The 26,994-nt window shown below is 45.8% G+C and overlaps 1 protein-coding gene across 1 annotated transcript in view; it reads left to right on the top strand.

Annotated features, from left to right (window-relative positions):
* The window catches only part of ATP5PF (ATP synthase peripheral stalk subunit F6), a 39,201-nt gene that overhangs the window by 10,223 nt on the left and 1,984 nt on the right, over positions 1-26,994 (top strand). The window contains exon 2 of the mRNA XM_069204088.1: positions 22,661-22,849. Within this exon, the coding sequence (XP_069060189.1) occupies positions 22,680-22,849 (170 nt within the window). The 5' untranslated portion in view covers positions 22,661-22,679. The remainder of the gene's footprint in view (positions 1-22,660; positions 22,850-26,994) is intronic.

Here is a 26,994-nt window from a genome sequence, read left to right on the forward strand (position 1 = left end):
TTGTTTGTTTTTATTAAAATTCTGTCTTTCTCTCTATCCATAGACTAGCCTCACTGTGAGTGACATCATTCTGCTCTTTCACAAGGAGCATATCAGCACACAAAGAATGTTGTTCAGTGCCAGAGATTACTGTGGTAACGCGTGCTTTCTGAGTCCAAAAACATAATTGCTCTTTGCTAATGTGTTGATAAATATGAGGGTCTCGCAGCTCCCACAACAATAAAGTTTCACAAAAATCATGTTAAAACAAGACACGCATTGACAAAACCAAAAAGCTGACCACCAATGTCTTACCTATTGGCTTTGCCAATTATTGTTTATTTTCATGTTTTCCAGAATTGTATTGAAACTGGTTGCACTGATTTTTCCTTTATGAATATTTTTTTGGCAATATTAGCACCGCAAGCACATTTTAGTAGATGATGCTTGACAGAAATGATAGCTAAAATTTCACAGTAGTTTATCAAAAGATTGTTTTCTATTTGTATTTTTGTGAACATTTAATTTGAAAGCCAAAGACTCATCAATCTTGCTTTCAAGCTTCTGAAAATATTTGCCTCTAATCGGAGAGCATTCTGGGAGCATAATACATAGCCTCATATTGTTAAACTTTGCAAAGGTGCATACACATTTTTATACTGAGGCCACTGTCAGCAGTGCATTCCAGGGTTACAACATTTCCATAGAGCGCTCACCCTAAGAAGAAAAGCTTTGCATTAAGGAAGTGTCAGAGTCACCAGATCCTCGGGGTCTGTGCACGTTCCCAACACTTCCACCACAAGACAGCTCCAATACTCTGATTAGATTTATCACAGAGTCTAAGAGAGTCCAAGTGGGGAAAAGGGGATTAGGACGGGAACAGCTGGGAAGGAGACCTGTAGGAAGCAAAAGGTTAAAACACAACATCAAAGTTACATCTCATTAAATCAGTACCATGCTACAACTCCTAAGCTTCGTCTTTTCCGAAAAACATGAACAACCCTAGAATAGTCCTAAAACTGACTAGGCTTTAGATGAGCGAATGCCTGAGGAGGAAACAGGAAAAGTTAAATAGGACTTTCAGATTCGAGTACTTTCTTTAGCATGAGAATCAGGAAACACTCTGAGCAATTTCTAAACAACCATATGAATCTCCTTTTAAGAATATAGATAGGAACACACAGCATTACATCTAGAACTCTGGTATTGTTGTGTTCATCTCAGAAAAAACATTGGGAAGTGAATTGCGCACATTGCCGATTTTTATATCAGTATTAAACACCATAAAGGATTGTGCACCATGAAATCACACAACGTAGATTCAAGGAATAAATCACGCAACGTGTCAACTTGAAATGCTACCAAGAAAATGTCTTAGAATAGTAGTGCACAGTAATTTACATTATTTATACACGAGGAAAGAATTGCGCGTCTTGCCGATTCAAATGCCACCATGCAAATGCCAAGAAATGGTAGCGCACAATGAATAACATGAAAAAACACTCAAGGAAAGAATCGCGCGTGTTGCCGATTCTAATGCCACCATGTAAATGCCAGAAAATGGTAGCGCACAATGAACAGCATGAATTACACACGAGAAGTGAATCGCGTGTTTCGCCGATTCGAATGCCACCATGTAAATGTCAAGAAAAGGTAGCGCGCAATGAACAACAAAGTTAAATGCTCATGAAACGAGTTGCACGTCTTGCCAACTCGTAAAACATCATGTAAATGTCAAGAAATATCAGCCCGCAATGAACAATAATGTAATAACGAAGTCAAATCTTTATGGAATAAATTGCGCGTCCTCCCTATTTGCAAACCACCATACAAATGTCAAAAAATGGCAGCGCACAAGTAATCTGTTATTCATTTAAGAATTAAAATCAAGAATATGAAGATTCTCAATCACGGTGTTGGGAAATGTCCAAACACAGTCTTACCGCCTGGAAACAGTGTTCACCAATGAGAGATGAGTGCAGAAGCCTGGAAAATCCAAATAGGCCGCCGGGACAGGAGCTCAGGAAGAAGCTGCTGCTCTGCACCGGGACCTCTGAATAGTGAGCACTGGAAGTTGGGCTGACTCTCTTTTATAGAGTCTTGGCCCAGCCTAGAACCACGCCCAGGCATGTTGCAGGGAAAGTCTCCAGAAGGCCCTGGAAAGGGACCACACACTCTGAATGTCTGCAGCAACACATTGTAAATGTACAGTATTTATAAGCACCTTAAAAATGAATCTTTTGGATGGAATTCTGCAATGCAAAAGGTTAAACAATAACATATCATCACAATGCATAAATTACATTATCTTGCGAGTGTTGGGTTTTTGCATTCTAGATGCCCGTAGAGCGCGCACTATCCTGGTGTTGACATGAAGCATAAGTTCAAACAGCATTATCTTATTGACAAAAAATATTACCTTAACTGCAGAAAGTGCCCTTCCTGATCCATAACGCAGTACTGTAAACTGGCAGTCAGAGAATGTGCTGCAGGGGGGTGGGGCCTACTTGTCCCAAGGTCAAAATAAACAGGAAAACCTATTGCCATTGACCCCAAACAGTATGTCCTGGGAGTCGGGCTATAGGAATTCCACACCCCCTGATGCTACCTGTCCAGATCATTAATACATCAATGTATTTCCCCCAATACTCCACATAGTTTATTAAATCTGCTGGACAGTTGGACCAAATGTAAACCTTTCCCAGCTATCCTACATACAAGTTAGCAAAGTAAGGGGAAAATTTGGAACCCATTGCTTTTCCCTGACATTATTGAAACCAGGTGCCATTATGAATGAATACATTATTGTCCAGTATTAAGGTGATCATCTCAATTAGCATGTTAATATGTTCAAATAAGGTGGCATCTCTCAGGGAGAGGAAATAACTTACGGCTTAGAAACCTGAGGTCTTGGGGATGGGAGTGTAGAGTGAACAGATGTCTAAGGTCCAAACCAGCATTCCTTTGTCCAGGTGAAGTCCATAAGGTGGTTTAGTAAGTCTTTAGTGTCTTGGACAAAAGAAGGTAGGTTGTGAAGATACAGTTAAAGGACCCTGTTTGCAAATCGTAACCCATGCACATAGATATTGAGTTGTGCTCTTTTTGGTTTCAGTCACGTTATTTGAAAAGACAGCTATCGTCCATCTTTTCATCGTTTTCCTCAGTAGTGTTAGTACAACACCTTACTCTCTATCTCTTCCTCTGTTACTCTCTGCAGGAAGTACTATGTGGCTCTTACTGTTCCCTCACTATTTTTGTCATTACTCTGAGATTCCCTTTGACACTTTCTTTGCACTTGGCTCCTTAACCCACGGACAATCTCTGCACTAATTTCGGTGTTTTTCTTTTTCTTTTCACTCTACAAAAATAGCAGGAAATCACTAACCTCAAACATTTTATAATTACATGTGTAATGTCATCCCACGTTTTGGCACTTTTTTGATACGCTGGTCTTTATGGTTTATAACATGACTGTAACACCTGTAGGTATACTACCATATTTGATATCCCATGCATGGCACACATGGGTGCTAAGCATTGGTGCTGGTCCATCAATTTTTGATATGTATTATATTGATTCAAACATTTATATGGAGTTAATTTTGCAGCCTTGAAAAAGTCATCATAGAATAAAAAACGTGTTGGTTGCTCTCTGCATTTGTGTATGGAACTTTTAAACCACTAAATTGCACCTCTTTCAATAAATTGACTCATTCTTTGAACCTTAAGGACATTGTGCTACAGATGCATTTTCATTGTTATGCTTTTGTGAGACTCCCTCCCAGTTGGTCACTAACTCGGTTGCATAGTGGCAGCACCTGTAATGCACCCTTTATACTACATTTTTCATACTTACCCTATGTGGGGGAAGGTGCGATAAAAATTCTTACCACTGCACTCCTCTCATTTTCATGTTATTTTACATGCAGCTACCTGATAATGAAAGACAAAAAAAAAACCACTTAAAGAATAATTATTGTTTTAGCATCTCCTTTGATCCCATCCCCACACTTATTGACCCACCCCCACTGCATGCAGCATCAGTTTCCATACTTTTTTAATGCACTTCGACCACTGAATGAACGCACTCTGCAACATTTGCTTTCTCTTGAGCAGCATCTTCCTTATCCTCCGGTCACCATGTGAGAGCAGCAAAAAGTCTTCAGTCTCAACTGTCCCAGCCTTTCAGTTTGTCTGGCTACATCAAGAACGCTATTTTTTTAGGATGAAGTTTCAAATTCCTTAAGCCGAAAGTGTTGCAGATTCAATCTGCCACATAGAAATGGAGGGGGTGTGCTATTGAGGGCTACCTGGCGTCAGTATGCTCCAAGCATAAAGCTATAGCTAGAACAAGAATTTCCTTAGGAGGAGGGGCAGAACTCATGTTCAAGCTAGGATGGATATCAAAGGGTATGAGAAGGTCTATGTTCAACAAGCCCACTGCAGAAAACAGAGGTTCTTACTATTGATGGTGGATGAAGGCAACACTCTTTTTGACTATAGCAGAGAAGGTGATCTCAGCTTGGAGAAGCTGGAAGGTTAAGATGGCAGAGAGAGAGTGCAAGAGCAGAATAGCTTGCTTTTATTGTGGCTAATGTCCCCCGGCTCTCAGTTTACCAATTCACACTTATACAATGGTTAAACAACTAGCAAAAAATGTCTTTGGAATGAAGGCGTGGTTAGAAAAGGCTGTCTATGGCCATATATAATGTGGTACCTGAAGTGTTGGTGCTTTTTGATGCTGCAGAATGGTAGCTTAGAAGGATATTGTATAGTGCGGCAGTCTTCAAACTTTCTTGCTCTGAGACCTCTTCCCTCTCACCCCTCTTTAAGTAGAATGATTTGCTGAGTAGGCCCAACTCAGAATTGTAGTTGAGAAATATTGTATAGTGCAGAGGTCTTAAAATGTTTTTGCTATGAACACCCTCCCCTCCCTTAAGCAGATTGCTTTAAAGTCTAGCTCCCTCTGAAAGTTTATTGTAAAAATTGGTGGAGGGACAGGACTGAGCATAGGGGGCAGAGCTTTCAAGATCATTTCATAGATGTTTTCTGTAGCTCATAATCTACACTAAATGTGAGACTTAGAGAAGAGCTAATCACCAAACAGAAATTGACCCCCAAAAAACTACACTTCATAATTGGTGTAATGTAAACTCCTCACACTCCTGGGCCCCGATGCACTAATGATAGTTGTGACCTAGAGGAGCAGGCTGTCTCCTCTGCCTGTTCTGTCCTTTCCATACCCTACCATGCCTGGCCATCACCCCTATCTCGGAACAGATCATATCCCTTTCAGGAAAAAAAAAATCAATTCCCATGTATTTCCCCAATCCCCCTTTTGCAGCAAAGGTGCCCTGGGCCCTAACACAAGCAAGGAAAATAGACCTTAATGCCTTTTTTGTAAAGTAAAAGTGTCATTATTCTGATGCAGTGGTCCCCACACACCCCTGTGCGCTTGTGCCATTGCACCTGCTACACTAATAATAATTACTGCCTAGCAAAGTAGCTAGTCTCCTGTGCCCTTTATTAATCTATGGGCCCCTTATTTTTCCCTCCCCAACAACTTGCTGTAGCCCAGCAAGTAATTCTGACTATTGCAGACATCTAGGTGCATTATTTTTCAAACTGTGCCACAGCTCTCTTGCTTTAGTTTCAGGACAACTTTGTTTTGAATGTCCCTGGCAAATTTACTTTTAGGCACTCACTTGATTTCATAAAATGTTACTGTAAATAAATCCAGATTATAATTGCCTAGGAGTAAAACTATTTCCAGGTGTGAAGGATCAAATCCCTCTCTGAAAAGATGACGTGTAAAGAAAGGAGTTATTCCTGGGGTAAATATTTGACCCCTGGAAAAGAAAGAATACACTTTTGAGAAAGTGAACTTGTACTTGCCCTGAAGGTTTTTGTTTGTATGCTAGCTTATGCAAAAGTGAATTTCACAGATATTTTCTATGAATATGCCTGAAAACCTGCAAGCCTCTTCTGTCAACTCTTGTGAATTCTTGAGGGTTATATACCTGCACGTATGCAAAGTAATAGACTTGCACATTCACATTTTCTAATTTATTTTTTAGAATGGCCCCACCCCTTTAATTTATTTTTGTACATAATGGTTTTACGCTTCTTTTCCATTATTAGCTATAGGTCTCACCTACAGACAGCCTTTAGCTTTTAAACGACCTCTTGTGGACCGTACCAAAAGTTACAGTGGGCTTAGAGCCAGCTCACTGCTTAACATTGGTTGACGTTCTTGCCAGTTTCATGTTTGTTTCTTTTCAATGGCTTTGCTTTGTTTTGTGTTTATCCCTCCCTTGTAGCATATCTTCTTTACCATTCATTTGATTGCATGACTTGTAACCTTCTGCTGCTCACATTCAGAGAAATGTTTTTCTCTTTTGGCACTCCGAGTGCTTGTTTTCTTGCTCTCAACCTCATCTGCTGCTCCCACTCTTTAAATACTGACCTGCACACTCCATGGTTGCTCTCCTCTCCCCCTGCCTGACCATTTGTTCTTGTATCTTGTAATCATAAATAATAAACAAAGAAAATTGAAGCAGCATCATGTGAAATGCTTGCGCATGCGTGTTGATGTTTGTTTGCACATATATCATCACATCATGAATAGGGCTTCTGGTTTTATAGTCTTTGTTAGAAATTGTGTTTCTGTTTGACAGGTATGGACCACAATCCTAGTCAGGGTAAGTCACAAAAACACAATAAAGTAACCTGTGCTTGGCATGGAGCAGTTGAGCTTAAGAAGCAATGTGTAAAGTAGTTGTGCAACACTTCAAACCGTAAACACACCTCCCAAAAGATATCACATCTGCTTAGAAAAATAGAAGTGAATTTAGTAAATAAAACGGGACCAAAGCCACAAAAATCCAGTAAGTAAAACTTGCTATGCATTTTTAAAGAATAAACTGTAAGATAGTACATAGAAGCAAAATCGCGCCATCCAGGAATATCTGGTCATGCTGGACCGGGACAGTCAAAGGTCCAGGCCACCTGTGATGGAGCATGGGCTGGTTACAGGGACCTTGTTGTGCCCGCTGAACCAAAGTAACTTAAAATCCTAGTGGGGGAGCATTATATTGATTTCGAGCCACACAGTTGAGGAGATGCATTGATTTTCCCCACGCAGTTGAGATGTATCGAGGGTAACCACGCAAAAGTGGTGATGTCAGAGCCGAGGTCCAATGGAGTTCGGGCTTCAGCCGCATCAAGGCTCTGCCCTTGTTCTAGTGAGCGCAGTTGTTGCGAAGTGGAGTTCGGTGTCCTTTTGAAGCTGTTGACGGGGATGCAGGGACCTTGCGTCAAAGAAAGAGCAGAGGCGCTGGTTCCGAAAGGGATGCACTGGTTTCATCCACGCATCTGCAGAGATGCGGTGGTTCTGTCCATGCAACGGCAGAGATGCCATGGTTCTACTTGAGCAGCACCTTAAGATTTACTTCCAAGGACCCAGGACTGAGGTGGCACTACTTGGCAGGTTAGGCTCACAGCTGGCAGAGTCCAGTTGCAGTGTGATTGTAAGTCTTTTATGTCCGCGATACTTCAAATCAGGAGACCAGTTGGCTGGCCCTTGGAGTCGCTCTGGGTTGGAGAGATGAAGGTCCAGTCCTTCTCATCCAGATAAGGAGAGCAGCAGGTCATTCCAGCCAGGCAGCAGATCTACCACAGCAGTCCTTCTCCCCATCAGGGTATCCACAGGTCTGTACTGAAGTGGTAGGGTCTGAGGTCCAATACTTACACCAAGTGGTGCCTTTGAAGTGGGGGAGACTTCAAAGAAGCCTTTAAAGTTCAGAGGTTCTCCCTTCCTGCCCTGGCTCCAGACTCCCTACAAGGGAGTATGCAGCCGTTTGTCTGGTTGAGAGGACACAGCCTATTTGGGTGTAAGTGGTAGGCTGTGGCCCACTCCTCCATCCCATCCTGTCAGGATGGCCTATCAGGGCTCATAAAGTCATACCTAAGCTTCCTTTGTGTGTGGCTGTCTAGAGGGAATACACAAAGCCCAGCTGTCACCTGCTCCAGATGTGAACAGACAGACAGAAGGCACCAAATGGCGGTCCGGAAAATGCCAATATTCTAAATGTGCCAATTTCAGAATTACAATTTAAAATCCAACTTCAGCATTAGTTGTGATTTTAAATTGTGATTTCCAGAGACACCAACCTCAAAACTTCTCTTCCAGGTTTTGAATTAGATTTATAAGATGTAATGAGGTAATTTGAGTGTAAACCTATGGGAGAGATACTACTTGAAGTAGTGAAGAACAAATGTAAGAGTTTTTCACTACCGGGACATGTAAAACTCAAAAGTACATGTTGAACTTTTTAAATACACTGCACCCTGCCCCTGGGGCTGTATAGGATCTACCTTGGAGGTGACTTTTATGTTTTAAAAAGGAAGGGTTTGGGCCTGGCACATAGGGATATTTTGTCAGGTTGACATGTCAGTTTAAACTGCACACACACACACATTCTGCAGTGGCAGGCCAGAGACCTGTTTAAAGGGCTACTTAAGTGGGTGGCACAATCCGTGTAGCAATCCCACTAGCAGCATTGTGAGGTACTGTACCGAGGGTGCATCGCACAGCCGAAGTGGTGCATCGGTTCTGAGGTGCTGCGAGATTCTGCATCATCGCTGAGAGTACAGTCAATGAGGGATTGCAATGCGAAATCCAGTGTTGAGGATGCATCCCGCAGTCAAGGTGATGCATCCGAGCTAAAATGAGCAAATCTGCATTAAAGTTGCAGCCGACAAGAGATTTGCAATTCAAGGTCCTGTGTCAGGAAAGGTTAGCATAAGTGGTGTTTCTGATGGATACACCTACCTGTGGATTCCTCACCTAAAGAATTCTCCCCTACGCGCCAGCTTCAACGGAAATTTTCTTCTAGCTCTGCACGTTGCCCAACTCCACGCGACACCGCATGACGTTATCCAGGCAATAAGAAGCCCTCGACGACGTGCAGAAGTCAGTTCCCTTTTTTTCTGTGCCTTCGAGTAACAGTTTTTCTTCGAGGCTAACAGGGAGCTACAGTTGCACTTCGGTGTTACTATGTCTTAGCCAAGAAAATCTGGCTTTAAGCCTTGTAACCAGTGTGGGGGTCGGATGTCGGTCACTGACCCCCATGAAAATTGTTTATGGTGCCTTCGTTCCGACCATGAGGTCGAGTCATGCGGTTCGTGTCAACGCATGAACCCTAAGGCACTTAAGGAGAGAGAGGCGAAATTATTTCTGGCCCGTTCCAAGAAAAGGAAGGATAGGCGTCATCGTAGAGAGTCGTCTTCGAAATCTTCGCAGACTCATCGACGCCACGGGTACTCTCGGCGTCGTCACGAGTCTCGGCGCTGGTCGAGAAGGGGTCGATCCCGGTCCAGATCTCCGTCAGCTCGGCGCCGTCCGACGCGGGAGGTTAGCCCGACCATCACTCCTCCGACGACTCTGGCTTCTCCGACTTCACCCTTGTCGGTGTTTGAAGTCGAGCCTCATCAGGATCCGCCTTCTCCGGAGCAGGAGATGCCTGGTCCATCATCGGCCTCTATGCCGGCGCCGGTTCCGCAGGCTTATCCGGCGCCGGATACGGATCCCGCTGCATTTTTAAATGCAATGTTTAATTTAATATCTTTTCCACCATGGCACCTGGTGGTGGACATGCGGGTCCGTCAGGCCCTTTGGCTTTTAACTTGGGTGCTCCGGCTCCTTACAAGCCGACACCCTTTATGCCATTTCTTCCTTCTGGAGCCGCTTCGGCGCCGATGCCCTTGGCGCCGTCCAGGAGGCCTGTGACGCCTGCAATGCCTGCTACCCCCGGCGCCGGTGTATTCTCCACCGATCCAGTCTACAGTTAAGTTGCCTGTGGCGCCGGAGGGTCTGGCGTCGGATGGATCCGAAGAGCGGCGCCAGCGAAGATCTTCTGTGTCGCCGATGCCTTATCGACGCCGGGACTCGAATCCAGGCTCCGATCAAGGAGATTAGCATTACGCCTCCGGGAGGAAGAGGAATACAGCAGACAGCATTGGGAGGAAGGCAAGATCTTGGAGCCGTCAGGTGATTTCCAAGGCTTGGACACAGCAAGTGGCATTGACACTTCCCCTGAATGGGATTTGGCTTCCCCAGGGGAGTATACTGAGGGAGCTGCATCATTTCATGCTGTAATAAGGAAGGCTGCAGACTTTTTGGACCTTCCTCTTCCTGCTGCAGAGATGAAAAGAAACCTTCTGACTGAAGTGCTGCATCCGGCTTCGGTAGTGGCAGAGCCTCTCTTGCCCTTCAATGAGGCTCTCTTGGACCCCATTAAAGATATCTGGAGGAAGCCAGTGACTTCAACAGGGCGGTAGCGAGACGCTATAGTGCGGCTCCAGGTGACCCGGACTTTCTTTCCAAACATCCAACTCCAGAGAGTTTGGTTGTTCAGACATCATGCTCCTCTCGATCAGCTCCTGGTTCGTTCCCTGGGACCCCTGCGGACAGGGAGTCTAAGAAGAAGGACCAGGCAGCAAAGAAGGTCTTTTCTTCGTGCAGCATGGCCTTGAAGTCGACCAATGCAACTTGCATTTTGGGGCGTTATATTCATGCCCTTTATGGAGGAGGCAAAGGGTCATCCTGAATTGCCACAGGAGGTGTTGCATCTATTAACAGACGCTCAGGCGGCGACCCAGGTGATTCAGTCTGGGTTGGACACCTCGGACTCCGTGGCAAGAGCTATGGGTACATCCATAGTGACGAGGCGTTTATCAGGTTTCTCCTCGGATGTGCAGGCTACTCTTCTGGACCTGCCTTTTGACGGAGAAAAACTCTTTGGGACAAAAGCAGATTCTGCCCTTGAACGTTTCAAAGAGAGCAGAGCCACAGCGAGGTCGTTGGGACTTCAAGCAACCACTTCCTCTACCTTTTAGATCCTATAGAAAGTTTAGAGGTTTTGGTCGTGGCTCCTCCTTTTGTGGCAGGTTCCAGGCGCCACAGCAATCTGCAGGATCCCTGCCTTACAGATCCTTCAGAGGCAGGGGTAGAGTATGTACGAGAGGGGCCACCCAGCAGCACTCTGCCTCTTCCTCAGGAGGGGTGCAGCAGGGAAAGCAGCCTTAGTCCTCCACCACTCCCTGCTCACGTGTCTCCGGTAGGGGGGAGACTTGCCCGATTTCTTCCCATGTGGGAGTTTATAACATCAGACTCCTGGGTCATCGACATCGTGAAGAAAGGGTATGCTCTTCCCTTTCGGGAGTTCCCTCCCCGCCCATCCTTCTGTTAGGACGACCATCTTCTGTTACTACAACAGGAGGTGTTATCCCTATTGTCAAAGGGCGCAGTGGAGTTGGTTCCGGAGCAGGAGAGGGGTCAGGGCTGTTATTCAAGATACTGCCTGATCCCCAAAAAGGATGGTCGGTTGAGACCAATCCTGGACCTGAGGATTTTGAATTGGTTCCTCAAGCAGGAAAAGTTCAAGATGCTGACAGGTTCTTTGGCGTTAAACGAAGGAGATTGGATGGTGTCTATCAATTTGCAGGATGCGTACTTCCATATTCCGATCCTCAAATCGCACAGGAAGTATCTCCGGTTTGTAGTGGGGTCGCAGCATTATCAGCTTGCGGTCCTCCCGTTTGGTCTTACTTCAGCACCTCAAGTCTTCACAAAGGTGATGGCGGTGGTTGCAGCAGAGCTTAGAAGAAGAGGCATACGTTGTTTCCGTATCTGGACGATTGATTGATCAAAGCCAAGACTCCAGGGCTCGTGCGGCATCACCTGCAGTCGACAACTAAGTTGTTGTTCGACCTGGGTTTTTTCGATCAATGTACCCAAATCTCACCTGGAGCCCTCGCAACGCCTCCGGTTTATAGGGGCAGTAATGGACACAACATTGAATCGAGCCTTTCCTCCGCCCCAGCGGGTTCAGGACATTCAGGCATTGATTCCGATGTTTCAAAATGGAGCTGTAGTTCCAGTCCTCAAGGTCCTAAGTCTGCTCGGTCTTTTTGCTTCTTGCATACTGCTGGTCACTCATGCACGCTGGCACATGAGGGCTCTTCAGTGGTGCGTCCGCAGGCAGTGGTTTCAGCACAAAGGAGATCTTGAGGATTTGATCAGGATCTCCAGAGACACTGCTTCAGTGGTGGGCTGCGGTCAGCAATCTGTCGTAGGGAAGGCCGTTCTCGCTGCCTCCGTCAGTGGCCATAGTTGTAACGGATGCTTCCACTCTAGGGTGGGGAGCTCATCTGGGGGACCTGGAGATCAAAGGCATTTGGTCTCCAGTGAAACAGAGGTTTCACATCAATCTGTTGTAATTGCGGGCTATACGTCTGGCACTCAAGGCTTTTCTCCCTTCCCTTCGCGATCAGTCAGTCCAGGTCCTGATGGACAACACAACTGCGTTGTGGTATATAAACAAGCAGGGAGGAGTGGGGTTGTATCTTCTCTGCAGAGAAGCTCTTCGACTCTGGTCCTGGCTTCAGGTCCACCAGATTTGCTTGGTAGCAAGTCATTTGGCTGGGGTTCTGAATGTACGTGCGGATGTTCAGTCGACGCATCTCGGTCGACCACGAGTGGCGTCTTCATCCAGATCTGGTTCTTTACATCTTCCAGATGTGGGGGTGTCCGAGGATAGATCTGTTTGCTACTCAGGAGAACGTGCAGTGCCTGTTGTTTTGCAGCCTCCGGTATCCGGTGCAAGGAGCTTTGGGGGGCGTGTTTCAGATGTCCTGGAAGGGTCAGTTGCTTTACGCGTTTCCTCCCATACCCCTAATTCCTCGAGTTCTGAGGAAGATCCGTCAGGACGGGCCCAGGTCATCTTGATAGCCCCGGATTGGCCGAGAAGGGTGTGTTATTCGGACCTTCTCCAATTCTCTCTGTGCCCTCCGCTCCGTCTCCCTTACAGGGTAGACCTCCTCTCGCAGGGGCAGATTCTACACCCCCACCTCCATGCCTGGAAATTGAACAGGGCAATCGGAGTGCTTTTTCTCTCCCGCTGGAAGTGGTGGATGTTATTTTATTGGCCAGGCGACACTCCACCAAATCGATCTATGCAAGTAGGTGGGCTAGATTTGTAGGTTGGTGTGGAGAGAACCACATTAATCCCTTAAAGGCTCACTTGTCTGACATATTATTATTTGCTCTTTCCTTGGCACAGAAGGGTTGTGCAGTTGCCACAGTTAAGGGCTATTTATCAGCACTGTCGGCTTTTCTGTGCCTCCCAGGTCAACCCTCCTTGTTTAAATCTCCACTTGTTTTAACGTTCGTTAAAGGTCTCACTAATAGGTTTCCGACCACTCCGTTTGTTATGCCACAGTGGGATCTTAACTTGGTATTGACATTTCTAATGGGATTGCTATTTGAGCCAATGCACTCTTGTTCTTTGCGTTTGCTGGTCTGAAAGACTGTATTTCTGGTAGCCATAACATCGGCCAGAAGAGTGAGTGAGCTTCAGGCTCTTAGTGCAGAGTCTCCATGCCTTTCCTTTTTTAGAGACAAAGTGGTGTTAAGGACCAAGGCGGCTTTCCTCCCGAGGGTTGTTACACCCTTTCACTTGGGGCAGTCTATTACTCTCTCTTCCTTTTACCCTCCGCCTCATCTATCCAAGGAGGAAGAGAGGCTCCACCGACTGGATCCACGAAGAGCATTGAGCTTCATTGTCGACAGGACGAGGGAGTTCATGCAAGACGATCAGCTCTTCCTTGGATACGTGGGGAAGAGGAACGGCAGAGCAGTCCACAAGAGAACGCTGTCCAGATGGGTCATTCTCTGTATCAAGTTTTGTTATTCTTTAGCGAAGAAAGAACCACCTGTGGGGCTTCGGGCTCATTCCACCAGACCTGAGGCTGCTTCTTCGGCTTTTGCTAGGGGTGTTCCTGTGGTTGACATCTGCAAGGCAGCAACTTGGGCATCCCTCCATACTTTTGTCAAACATTATTGTTTGGATTCTGAGGTCAGGAGGGATGGCCATTTTGCACGCTCAGTGCTGCAGGATTTCTTGGTTTGACCAGTCAGGCACCCACCTCAGGAGGTAGTACTGCTTTGGGACTCTATTCTTTAGGTGAGGAATCCACAGTTAGGTGTATCCATCAGAAGAATAAGCTACTTACCTTTGGTAATGTTTTTTCTGGTGGATACATTAACTACCTGTGGATTCCTCACGTTTTTTTCTTGGTTCTTCTTCAAATTGTCACTTACGTGTAGGATCCGTTTGGTGTTCCGGCAACTTCTAACCATGATAAACCTATACTGGTGAGGATCAACTTGTGCAGACATAAAAATTTAGCCTGGAGCCATAATCCCCTGTGAACAGCTTGAAATCCATATGGAGAAGTGATATTGGCCTGTACAGCGAACAGAATGAACAGTTCTGTCCTGGTTTAGGGATGACAAAGATTGAAGCCTTTAACAAAGATTTTGTAAGCTCCCTTAATCTACAGATGAGTTGAACAGTTGGTTTAGGAGTTTGGCCAGACTGGCAAATAGTTTTATAGAAAAGTGGCAAAAAGTTGGCAACTCCAGGGGTGGGGTTGTTAGCCTGAAACCTAGAAGTAGCTGAAATCACCGCCTCTGTTTTGATAGGGAGTTTTGTGGCCTCCACATACGTATGAGCAAGTTTTGTAGTTTGTTTCTGAGCAAAGTATTTTCTGATTAGATGCAGTGATTCTTTTCCCGCTGTGTAGAGTTTCATAGAAGTCCATGTACTCCTAAAATACCTTTGTCATTAGTAATGTTAATCTCATTCCGGTTCCTCATTGCTATCAACCTTTCTTTAACAGTTTTAGCTTTGAGTTTGTACATAAACAGTTCATCTGTTCCCTCCTATGTAATACTTGAGTTCGGAGTAAGGCATACCATAACCAACATTTTGAATTGTAGTCTGTTTGATGTAAGTTTACACCAAACCTTGAGGGTAGGCCATTCCCCTTTGTATATGCTCCCTAATTCTCTTACCTTAGAATTAAGGGTTTTTCTTCTTTCCTTTTGTTCTTCATTCACTCCGGCTGATATTGCTAGTATGGCTCCTCTATTGAACGCCTTAAAGACTTCCCACAGTGTGTTAAACCAAATAATGTCCCCATAACTTAGGGCCAGGTACCTTATCAAACTCTTTCTCTCTTATGTTCTTGTTGTATAAAAGCGTCTTTCATTTGCCAGTGAGTTATCATGCTCGGACCACTAGGGAGGCGCATGGGGAACGGATAAGCAAATATTTTTTGATAGCACCATTGTTCCCATCTAAGTCATGGGTTCACCAGCATTTGGGAGTTGGGGGGGTTACATAGTCTAGACCATGGATACTCAAAGTACGGCCCAGGGGCCGTATGCGGCCCCCTTGACCTTTACATGCGGCCCACTGGGCTAGAGGAGTACAGGGTTGCTGTTCACTCCATCACAAATAGAGAGGCAATCATTTATTTCAAGGTTAACTGGTGTTAAGGTAAGGAACTAACCAGGGAGCCCGAGCTTCACTTTAGAAGCAAGTTCACTTTTAAAGACATCTTGCAGCAAAAGTGTAAAAATATAACGGTCACTTCGTAATTCAAGTGTATTAGGTTAACATGGAGTCCATTTCACCTAAGTATAATTTATTGTATCAGTACAGTGAGAAGTATTCATTCAAACAAGAATTTAGAAACATAAATTTTCACCTCTACCCTGACATACGCCAAAAGTGAATAAAACAAGCAAGTCAGATGTTATGTGCACTTTTTGAGTGATCTGGGTTCCTATTATAGATGAACAACATTATAGTTTATTAAATCACACAGGAGTAGATTTGTACGATGCAGACCCTGAATCTAAAATTAAGCAATTGTCCAGGATCACACAATTTGTAAAAGTGGGGACGCCAAGATTAATCCCAGGTTTTCTAGTTTCATATTGCTCAATTCAGCCACTAGATGTATATCCTTTGCTTCGCCTAGCAATATTTAACCACCAGTCCTCCCAACCCTCTCGCCCGACCACCTCGGGCACATCACAGACCAAACATTTTGGCCCCTGGGAAAATGTTTGTGAGTACCCATGGTCTAGACTCACGTAGGTGTGATTTGAGGCAGGTAAAATTGCATTGTCTGTGGATGTTGTGCCTTCCATATGTCTCCTCTCAAGCCCATTGCACTAATATCCCTGTCCTTAACACCTCTGGTGTAAGGGTTGCTTCACATCGCTATTGCAGGGTACTGAGGAACAAATCCTGATGCAGCGCACCTTGTGTCCTTCACAGATTGTAGAGCCCATTGCTCTGGCAGCCTCAGTGGTATCATCCTGCCCTTGAAGTTATGGAGTTTTGCTTGAAGAGGCGAATCACAAAGCATTCAATATTGTCCTATGCTTCCGATAATGTCACTCTGATCCGTTCATTGAGTCTTCTTGAACAATTCTCCAAATTCTGTATATGTTTCCTGGAAGTCTCCATTTATATCCCTAACCATCAGCAGCTCTTGGTGTATTGACTCTGACGCTTCCCCTCTTGCGTCACTTGAGTCCTCCTGTGAGGAGAACCCGATACCAAGGTCAATCAGTTCTTTTTTTAAAGTTATGAAGGTCTGTTGTGAGTTTATTGCATAGATAGGGGGTATTGCATTACAGTATACAGAATACCTCTTCCATAAAGACTCTGGTGGTGGATACTTCTTCCTGAGCTGCTTTCAGCAGGTGGCCCTGTCTGGTACAGGCAATGTGCCTTGTTGCCCTCTCGGGATCACATTCAGAGGTTGTCAAACATATCCATGATGTGGTCTCTTTTTTTGTATTTCCTTGATGCCATTGTTGCAGAGTGTGAGTGCCTTCAAGTCCTATAGCAGGGTAAACGGCATCATTGGTGCACTGACCCCTCCCCGCCCCCCTTCTGCATCTGAGGCAGGTCGTGTCTCTCCAGGCTGGTAGACTTAACTCTGTCTTTGTGTCAGAGTGCACCATGATTGCTATTTCTTTGTAGCCACATCTTGGCTCTAGGGTGTTACGTCCTCCTCAGGCAGACACTGCTAATAGTTAGCACATTTGAGTGCCTTCAAAATCTCTTCTGTTCTGTTAGGACCCAAAGAAAGGCCTTCGGCTTTGTCTTTGTGAATTGTACAGCGCCCCTTCAGTGCTTCTACCCCTGCTCCCCACCCCCTCCCCCTTCTGGGTATCAGTGAGGGAGGAACCCAAACCAAACACCAGCAGGCTGCTGTTGGATGCAGCAGCATCTGCCCTAGGCCTGCTAACAATTACAGACCTGTCCTCTGACCGTCACATCTCACCTTGGCCATAGGGGTCCACATGTCCCCACGAGTGTTTCCCAAAACCCCACCCCATTGGTCTAAGCATCTGCCTTATATTTGGCGGTTCCAACCGTCAAGTTATGGGTGATATGTTGAAAGGTCAGTATGTGCAGAACATGCACGTCAGAGCTTCATCTGATGGAAATCTGTTTCCATTCACCTGTCTCGGTCCACGGGTGCAACTGGGGCTTCAGAGCCACCCAGTTGAGAAGAAAAGTGTGTGGTCTCGCTGGGATAGCTTGCTTTGAAGGGATGATTGGGTGGTGGAAGACTGGAAACTTCCCACTCTACTGCCATCTTGTCTTTGCCCCTTGTATTGTATTGGATAATTTAAACACATACCTAGAGCATTACACTTGAGGAAATATGAAAATAAGTAGAATTTGTTTTGGCAAGCTGGTGTTTACTTTTCTTACGAATGCTTATAAACGTGTGTCAATTGCTCTTCATAGGGCAGGGGCAACCGGTCACCCTGCCTTCCAAGCTGGCTTTGATCTTTGTGCAACAGCCTATACACAGCGGTGTACAGATGCGTTGTGAAGCTACTGTCTTGTAAGTGTACATTTTAGCAGAGACTCAGCAGGGATTGCAATCTAATATATTAGAGAGCTGGGTTAAGTGTCCTTCCCTAACTACAGATGGATTTCCCCCCTCCTAGCCAGAAAGAGTTATGCAGTAGGCGCAGAAGTGGGAGATGGCATATTAACCAACATCGGGCACTTCTGTCACCGAACCTGACTTAAAAAACTCTGAATATGATTGTAAGGCTGCCTAGTGCTTGTGTTTTTGCCATAGTGAGAAAAGACATAAGTAGGTACTGCTCTTTATTTAACAGAAAAATAGTGTCCGGTTTAAAGGTCTAGTTGATAACTCATAGGCCCTGCAGGCTTGCAATATATCTTTTAGGATGTTTCCAGGCCTGGGCAGCGAGGAATAAGAAGACACTGTTGCAATAGTCAATGCATGAGAAGATAGTTGAAGAACAAGGCAATCTGGCAGGGTACTGCAACAGACGAAACTCCTATAAGAGGAAATAAACTGCCAAATGAGAACATTTGGAATTAATTAGCAATCCAAAACGTCAGTCACGCATAGTTTGCCATTATGCAATACAGACAGTGGATTAGGGCAAGGAGGTTGGGGAGTTGAAAGGTAGTGGCTAGCACACTATAAGTAGAGCGTAAGTCTTTAAGGCATTTATTTTGTTTACAATAATCCATGTGTGTAAGACCGCGCACACACTGCTAACCAGTTTTACGAATTTCAGTAATCTTAGCATACAACTGAGAGTCCTTAGCACACCTGATATCCAGTGTGGTGATCTTTGAGAATCATATGCTACCTTCCTTCTAATAAATTAAATCAACTCTGTGATCTAAAACTGAAGTAAAAACCTTGAAAGCAGCTGACAGGCTTTTCCAAAGACAGTTTAAATTGCAGTATCAATTAGCATTTGTTACAAGGGAAACAACTTTTTAGCTTTCAGTCTTGACTTGTAACTTGTTGAAATACCTATTTGGATCTTTCAAAAACGGACATGTACTCCAGTAGTTCTTTCTGTACTTGCTGCCTTCCAACATCACTGATAATCTGCCGGCAAGCTTCTCTGACAAAATCACTGTGTTGTGTTATAGTAACCCCATTGAAGAATGAGTAGTGTTTCATGATGGCACTGTGGTCTTTGCCCCTTGTTCTGAGTTCTCAGCAGTTTCATGAGTCCACCCCTACGACTACAGTTGCTGAATAATAAGTTGTAGGAAAGTACCATCTTGCCTGGCATGTTACCCCCATTTTTCACTGTATATTATGTTGTTTTAGTTGTGTGTGTCACTGGGGCCCTGCCAGCCAGGGCCCCAGTGCTCATAAGTGTGCCTGAATGTGTTACCTGTGTTATGACTAACTGTCTCACTGAGGCTCTGCTAATCAGAACCTCAGTGGTTATGCTCTCTCATTTCTTTCAAATTGTCACTAACAGGCTAGTGACCAATTTTACCAATTTACATTGGCATACTGGAACACCCTTATAATTCCCTAGTATATGGTACTGAGGTACCAAGGGTATTGGGGTTCCAGGAGATGCCTATGGGCTGCAGCATTTCTTTTGCCACCCATAGGGAGCTCTGACAATTCTTACACAGGCCTGCCACTGCAGCCTGAGTGAAATAACGTCCACATTATTTCACAGCCATTTTACACTGCACTTAAGTAACTTATAAGTCACCTATATGTCTAACCTTTACCTGGTAAAGGTTGGGTGCTAAGTTACTTAGTGTGTGGGCACCCTGGCACTAGCCAAGGTGCCCCCACATTGTTCAGGGCCAATTCCCTGGACTTTGTGAGTGCGGGGACACCATTACACACGTGCACTACATATAGGTCACTACCTATATGTAGCTTCACAATGGTAACTCCGAATATGGCCATGTAACATGTCTATGATCATGGAATTGCCCCCTCTATGCCATCCTGGCATAGTTGGCACAATCCCATGATCCCACAGGTCTGTAGCTCAGACCTGGGTACTGCCAAACTGCCTTTCCCGGGGTTTCACTGCAGCTGCTGCCAACCCCTCAGACAGGTTTCTGCCCTCCTGGGGTCCAGCCAGGCTTGGCCCAGGATGGCAGAACAAAGGACTTCCTCTGAGAGGGGGTGTTACACCCTCTCCCTTTGGAAAATGGTGTGAAGGCTGGGGAGGAGTAGCCTCCCCAGCCTCTGGAAATGCTTTCATGGGCACAGATGGTGCCCATTTCTGCATAAGCCAGTCTACACCGGTTCAGGGACCCCTCAGCCCTGCTCTGGCGCGAAACTGGACAAAGGAAAGGGGAGTGACCACTCCCCTGACCTGCACCTCCCCTGGGAGGTGCCCAGAGCTCCTCCAGTGTGCTCTAGATCTCTGCCATCTTGGAAACAGAGGTGCTGCTGGGACACTGGACTGCTCTGAGTGGCCAGTGCCAGCAGGTGACGTCAGAGACTCCTTCTGATAGGCTCCTTCAGGTGTTGCTAGCCTATCCTCTCTCCTAAGTAGCCAAACCCTCTTTTCTGGCTAATTAGGGTCTCTGCTTTGGGGATTTCCTTAGATAACGAATGCAAGAGCTCATCCGAGTTCCTCTGCATCTCTCTCTTCACCTTCTGCCAAGGAATCGACTGCTGACCGCGCTGGAAGCCTGCAAAACTGCAACAAAGTAGCAAAGACGACTACTGCAACTCTGTAACGCTGATCCTGCCGCCTTCTCGACTGCTTTCCTGGTGGTGCATGCTGTGGGGGTAGTCTGCCTCCTCTCTGCACTAGAAGCTCCGAAGAAATCTCCCGTGGGTTGACGGAATCGTCCCCCTGCAACCGCAGGCACCAAAGAACTGCATCACCGGTACCCTGGGTCTCCTCTCAGCACGACGAGCGAGGTCCCTTGAATCCAGCAACTCTGTCCAAGTGACTCCCACAGTCCAGTGACTCTTCAGTCCAAGTTTGGTGGAGGTAAGTCCTTGCCTCCCCACGCCAGACTGCATTGCTGGGAACCGCGACTTTTGCAGCTACTCCGGCCTCCGTGCACTTCCGGCGGAAATCCTTTGTGCACAGTCCAGCCTGGGTCCACGGCACTCTAACCCGCATTGCACGACCTCCTAAGTTGTCCTCCGGCGGCGTGGGACTCCTTTGTGCAACTTCGGGTGAGCACCGTTTCACTCCACTTCGTAGTGCCTGTTCCGGCACTTCTGCGGGCGCTGCCTGCTTCTGAGAGGGCTCCTTGTCTTGCTCGACGCCCCCTCTGTCCCCAGATGCAATTGGCGACATCCTGGTCCCTCCTGGGCCACAGCAGCATCCAAAAACCCTAACCGCACGATTTGCAGCTAGCAAGGCTTGTTGGCGGTCTTTCTTCAGGAAAACACTTCTGCACGACTCTCCATGGCGTGAGGGATCCGTCCTCCAAAGGGGAAGTTCCTAGCCCTTGTCGTTCCTGCAGAATCTTCAGCTTCTACTGTCCAGTAGCAGCTTCTTTGCACCCACAGCTGGCATTTCCTGGGCATCTGCCCATCTCCGACTTGCTTGTGACTTTTGGACTTGGTCGCCTTGTTCCACAGGTACCCTCGTTTGGAAATCCATCGTTGTTGCATTGCTGATTTGTGTCTTTCCTGCAGAATTCCCCTATCACGACTTCTATGTCCTTTGGGGAACTTTAGTGCACTTTGCATTCACTTTTCAGGGTCTTGGGGTGGGCTATTTTTCTAACCCTAACTGTTTTCTTACAGTCCCGGCGACCCTCTACAAGGTCACATAGGTTTGGGGTCCATTCGTGGTTCGCATTCCACTTTTGGAGTATATGGTTTGTGTTGCCCCTATCCCTATGTGTCCCCATTGCATCCTATTGTAACTATACATTGTTTGCACTGTTTTCTAATACTATTACTGCATATTTTGGTATTGTGTACATATATCTTGTGTATATTTGCTATCCTCATACTGAGGGTACTCACTGAGATACTTTTGGCATATTGTCATAAAAATAAAGTACCTTTATTTTTAGTATATCTGTGTATTGTGTTTTCTTATGATATTGTGCATATGACACTAGTGGTACTGGTAGGAGCTTCACTCGTCTCCTAGTTCAGCCTAAGCTGCTCTGCTAAGCTACCTTTTCTATCAGCCTAAGCTGCTAGACACCCCTCTACACTAATAAGGGATACCTGGGCCTGGTGCAAGGTGTAAGTACCCCTTGGTACTCACTACAAGCCAGTCCAGCCTCCTACATAAGTCTCCTCACATCTGAAATTAAATTTGACTAAACTAACCTTGGTCATTTTGCACCTCTGCTAACAAGAATTTCAATTTGCTGCCAGTGGGTGAAATAATCCCAAAATTGCTCTCTTAAATTTATTTCCGCGCTTGGAGCGCATTTCCAACTTTTATGGAGTTCTCATGATTTGAAGCACTTCATGAACACGGCAATCTTTTTTAATAACGGTAGTTGTGTAAAATCTACAGAATGCACACCAGGTGGTAGTTTCTCCGTATGTAAAATGGATGCTAATTTGCAGTAGCACAATTACATTTTGTTCTAGTGCCTCAGCAAAATATCCTTTTGTCTGTGGTGGTGCGCCCTTCATTAGCACTCCATTAACTATTGGAGGGTGTCTGTCCCCTTTCTAGCCCAGAAACCCTCTTAATTTGACGAGTAAATTACCAAGTCATTCCAGGATGGGAAACTACCAACAAGTAGGAAGTGCACTCCCACTCTGAGAAACACGTGCTGCCGATGTCTGTGAAAGAAGACTGTCTGTTCATTGACTTAAAAACCGTGAATTCTGAAACTTCCAGACCTATGATTCTTCTTTGACTGAGAAGAGATTCAAAGGAGTTGAACACTTTTGTGATAAAATGTGTCTGTTGGATGATAGTTAATTGGCTGTGTCCCTGTTAAATTTAGCCCACTGATAAATATGTTTTGCTTTCTAGTTGAGACAGACATCAAATCATGCTGCTCCAGGGTTTGTTCCGTTTGTCCTCCATCTTCCGGTCATCTCTCTCTCTCCAGCTTCGAAGGAACATTGGACTCTCAGCCATTGTATTCAACAAAGCAAAGGAGCTTGATCCAGTCCAGAAGCTTTTCCTTGATAAAATCCGAGAATACAACACAAAGAGCAAGTAAGTGAGAGGTCTTCTATAACAAATGTAACCTTGAAATCGATGAAAGTGGATGAAAACAAGCTCATATAAAATGTGTGCAGTTATGCCCACAGCCCTGCTATAATTGCTATTCTCTCTAGAGGGAAATCTGAAGTACTTCAATGACCAGGTCAGCAAACTGTCAGATTCATTTATATATAAAAAACAACTTAAGCAGTGTTGTATTTCACTTCAGTCATTGCACATTAGGGGGCGTATTAAACAAAGTCACCCAGGTGGTGCAATTGCCGTTTGCATCCCTGAGGCACTGTGGTTTTATGTATTAAAAAGGTTGGAGATGGTTGTGTGGCCACTTCTGTGTTATGGATCACATTGGAGAATGTTTTGTGCAGCCACAGTTAAGAGGATGATCCATCATTTGTATGGGGGCATGCCATTAATTCCAGGCGTCATGGTGCATTAGCCAATGGAAATCCCAAGTTACTCACCATTATCGTTATTTGATACTTCAGTTTACCAGGGTTTCAAGTAAACTGTTCACAGTATACTAGTGGGTTGACAGGAGTACTCTAACTGGTCTCGGGGCAAACGCAGGCTGTGTGGGCACTAATTTCAGTCACTTAAATAATTTGCTGCAGGGTACCTCGCCTTTAGGGCCTCATATCCTGGTAATAACTAGTCATGGTCAAGTAATTATGTTTTGCCACAGGTGTGGCATTGGACTCCCTCCGGACTTACAAGGTTACTGTGTGGCAGTGGGAATTGTTTGGTGTTCATTCCCATCTTTAAGACATGATATCTCCAGAACTGTGAGGGTTAGCAACACAAAGTCTAGATTTACAATAGCAAAGAGCACACTTTCACACTATTAAGATGAAGTTGGAGTTCTCTTGTCTTCCTCTGGAGATTTCACATGAGATATCTTGGCTTCCAAAAGTCGTATGGGACCATGCAGGTTCTCATTCCTGCAGTTCTGGAAGCATCCTATAAACTCTTTGACTTTTATGGTTTTCAGTCAACTCTGTCTAGTTGTCTGCAAGGTACGCACACTTCATAGACATCTTGCTTCATTGAGTCATCATCCACAGGGCTTCAGGTAATTGAGCCTTGCAGTCATCTTCCTGTGCCAGGGCCAACTGTCCTTAGGCCGGGCACTTGAAGTCACTATTGTTTGTGTCACAGTACAGGATGCTTCCTTTGGTTTATCATTCCTTGGAGAAATATGGCCATTGCCTAGCCCCATCCATATTGGGTTTCTGTAGGAAGTTGGCTCTGTATATACTATATCAAAATGAGATACCGTGTGTACAGAGTCCAGGGGTTCCTCAAAAGGCTTGACGGAGGTAATAATAGATTATATTAATGCTCTATTTGTGGTAGTGTGGTCGAGCAGTTAGGCTTATCAGAGGGTAGTGTTAGGCATTTGTTATACACACACAAGCAATAAGTGAGAACATACACACTCAGTGACTTAACTCCAAGCCAATAGGTTTTTATATAGAAAAATATTATTTTGTTAATTTATTTTTAGAACCACAAGATTCAGATTGCAAGTAAGTACATTAAATGTAAGGTACTTTGCATAGTAATTCCTAGAACTTTGAACCAAAACAGTAATGTACACAGTTTTTTAGAAAATGGCAATAAGCTATTTTAAAAGTGTACAGTGCAATTTTCAACAGTTCCTAGGGGAGGTAAGTACAGTTTAGTTATTACGGTAAGTAAGGCGCTTACAAGTTCAGTCTCTGGGGCATAGGTAGCCCAGTGTTGGGGTTTCAAGTCAACCCCAAACACCCACTGCCAGCAAAAACAGGGCTGGTCAGGTGCAGAGGTGAAAGAGGAACCCAAATAATATGGGCGCCTATGGAGACGGGTGGTGCTCAGTTGCTAGTCTTCTGGCAGGTAAGTACCTGCGTCCTCCAGGAGCAGACCGGGGGGTTTAGTAGAGCACTGGGTGAGGGGTCCCAAGTAGGTACACAAAACACACCCTCAGCGGCACAGGGGTGGCCGGGTGCAGTGGGCAAACAAGGTGTCGGGTTTGCAATACCTTTCAAAGGAGGGACCCAGTGGTCACTCAGATGTTGCAGGCAGGGCACAGTGGGGCTTCTCGGGCCAGCCACCGACTGGGCAAGGATGAGGGCTGCCTGCTGGTCACTGCTGCACCGGTGGTCGGTTATTCACGGGCCTGGGGGCTCTGGGTGTAGTGCTTCTTCCAGGTGTCGGATTTCTTCGTCCCGGGCAGTTGCGGTCAGGAGGGTCCTCGGGATTCCCTCTACAGGCGTGGTCATGGGGGGTGCAGAGAGGTTAGCCCAGGGTGGACACGTTGCCTGGGGATCCTCTCTGGGTTGTTGGTTTCTCTGTACATGGGGCAGGGGCGTCGGCTGCAGAGTGGTGGGGACTCCTGCTTTTGGAGTGAGGTGAGAGTCCTTTTAAAGATGGTTTCTTCTTGCTTGGTTGGACAGGTCTGCTGTCCACAGGAGTTTCTTGGTCCTTTGTAGTTGCAGGGCAATCCTCTGAGTCGGCAGAGGTCGCTGGTCCCACAGGTTGCGTAGCTGGTGCAGGTTTTCTGAAGTTGGAGACAGGCCGGTAGGCAAAGCAGTTGTTGTCTTCCTCCTTCTCTGCATGGCTTTCCAGCTAAGCCGTCCTTCTTTGTAAGTCATCAGGAATCTGAAGTCCTCGGTTCAGGGTTTCCCTCAAATACAAAATTTAAGGGTGTGTTAGGGCTAGAGGGCAGTAGCTAATGGCTGCTGTCCCTGCGGGTGGCTACATCCTCCTTGTGCTCCCCTCCCTTTGGGGAGGAGAGCACATCCCTATGCCTATTGGTATACATCCTCCAAAACAAGATGGAGGATTTTCCAAGTAGGGGGTCACTTCAGCTCTGGTCACCTTAGGGGTGGACCTGGCTGAGGGGGTGACTCCTTATTTTTTATTTTTCATTATCTCCCCGAACTTGCCGCCAAAAGTCGGGGCTGTGTCCGGGGAGGGGGGGCAGCCATCTCCACTAGCTGGCGGGCCCTGGGGCATTGTAACACGAAGCCTGAGCCTTTGAGGCTCCCTGCAGGTGTTACAATTCCTGCACGGGGGAGGTGTGAAGCACCTCCACCCTGTGCAGGCTGTGTTTCTGGCCCCAGAGAGCACAAAGGCTCTCACTTCAGGGGGTCAGAAACTCATCTCTCAGTGGCAGGCAGGCACAGACCAGTCAGTCGTGCACTGAAGGTTTGGGTAAAATACAGGGGGCCTCTCTAAGAATCCCTCTGTGTGCATTTTGTAATAAATCCAACACTGGCATCAGTGTTGGTTTATTATTTTGAGATGTTTGATACCAAACTACCCAGTGTTCAGTGTAGCCATCATAGAGCTGTGGAGTTCGTTTTGACAAACTCCCAGACCATATACTTAATATGTCCACACTGTACCTAAAATGTCTAAGAATAGACTTAGACACTGTAGGGGCATTTTGCTCATGCAGCTATGCCCTCACTTGTGGTATAGTGCACCCTGCCTTAAGGCATTAAGACCTGCTAAAGGGGTGACTTATCTATGCCACAAGCAGTATTTTGTCTGCATGGCATCCCAACGGGAATGCCATGTTGACTTGCCTTTTTCTCCCCACCAACACACACAATCCGCAATGGCAGTGTGCATGTGTTAGAGGAGGGGTCCCTTAGGGTGGCACAACACATGCTGCAGACCTTGGGGACCTTCCCTGGTCACAGGGCCCTTGGTACCACTGGTACCTTTTACAAGGGACTTATCTGTGTGCCAATTGTGGAATCAATGGTACATTTTTAGTGAAAGAACACTGGTGCTGGGAACTGGTTAGCTGGGTCCCAGCAAACTCTGTCACGTCAGCATCAATATCAGGGAAAAAGTGTATGTGGGGGGGTAACTGCAACAAGGAGCCTACAGTTTCTCTCTGCATTTCCACAATGAATACTGGCAAAAATCCACAAAGCTTGTAGGCACAGTATTTAATCTAACTTAGAACGACTGGCTGGAAGCCAGAACCAGTCAAAGTAATAGCTTTCTTCAAGTTTTGGAAGTCTGCTCTAATCATTCCTCAGAGAGTTTGTTACAGCAGTCGTGCCAGAAGACAAAATGATTTTGTGCAAATTGGAATGGTAAATATTGTTTAAGTGCTGAGCTACTGTGTGTATTGATGC

This window comes from Pleurodeles waltl, chromosome 8 (assembly GCF_031143425.1).
Source record: "Pleurodeles waltl isolate 20211129_DDA chromosome 8, aPleWal1.hap1.20221129, whole genome shotgun sequence".
Taxonomy (NCBI): domain Eukaryota; kingdom Metazoa; phylum Chordata; class Amphibia; order Caudata; family Salamandridae; genus Pleurodeles; species Pleurodeles waltl.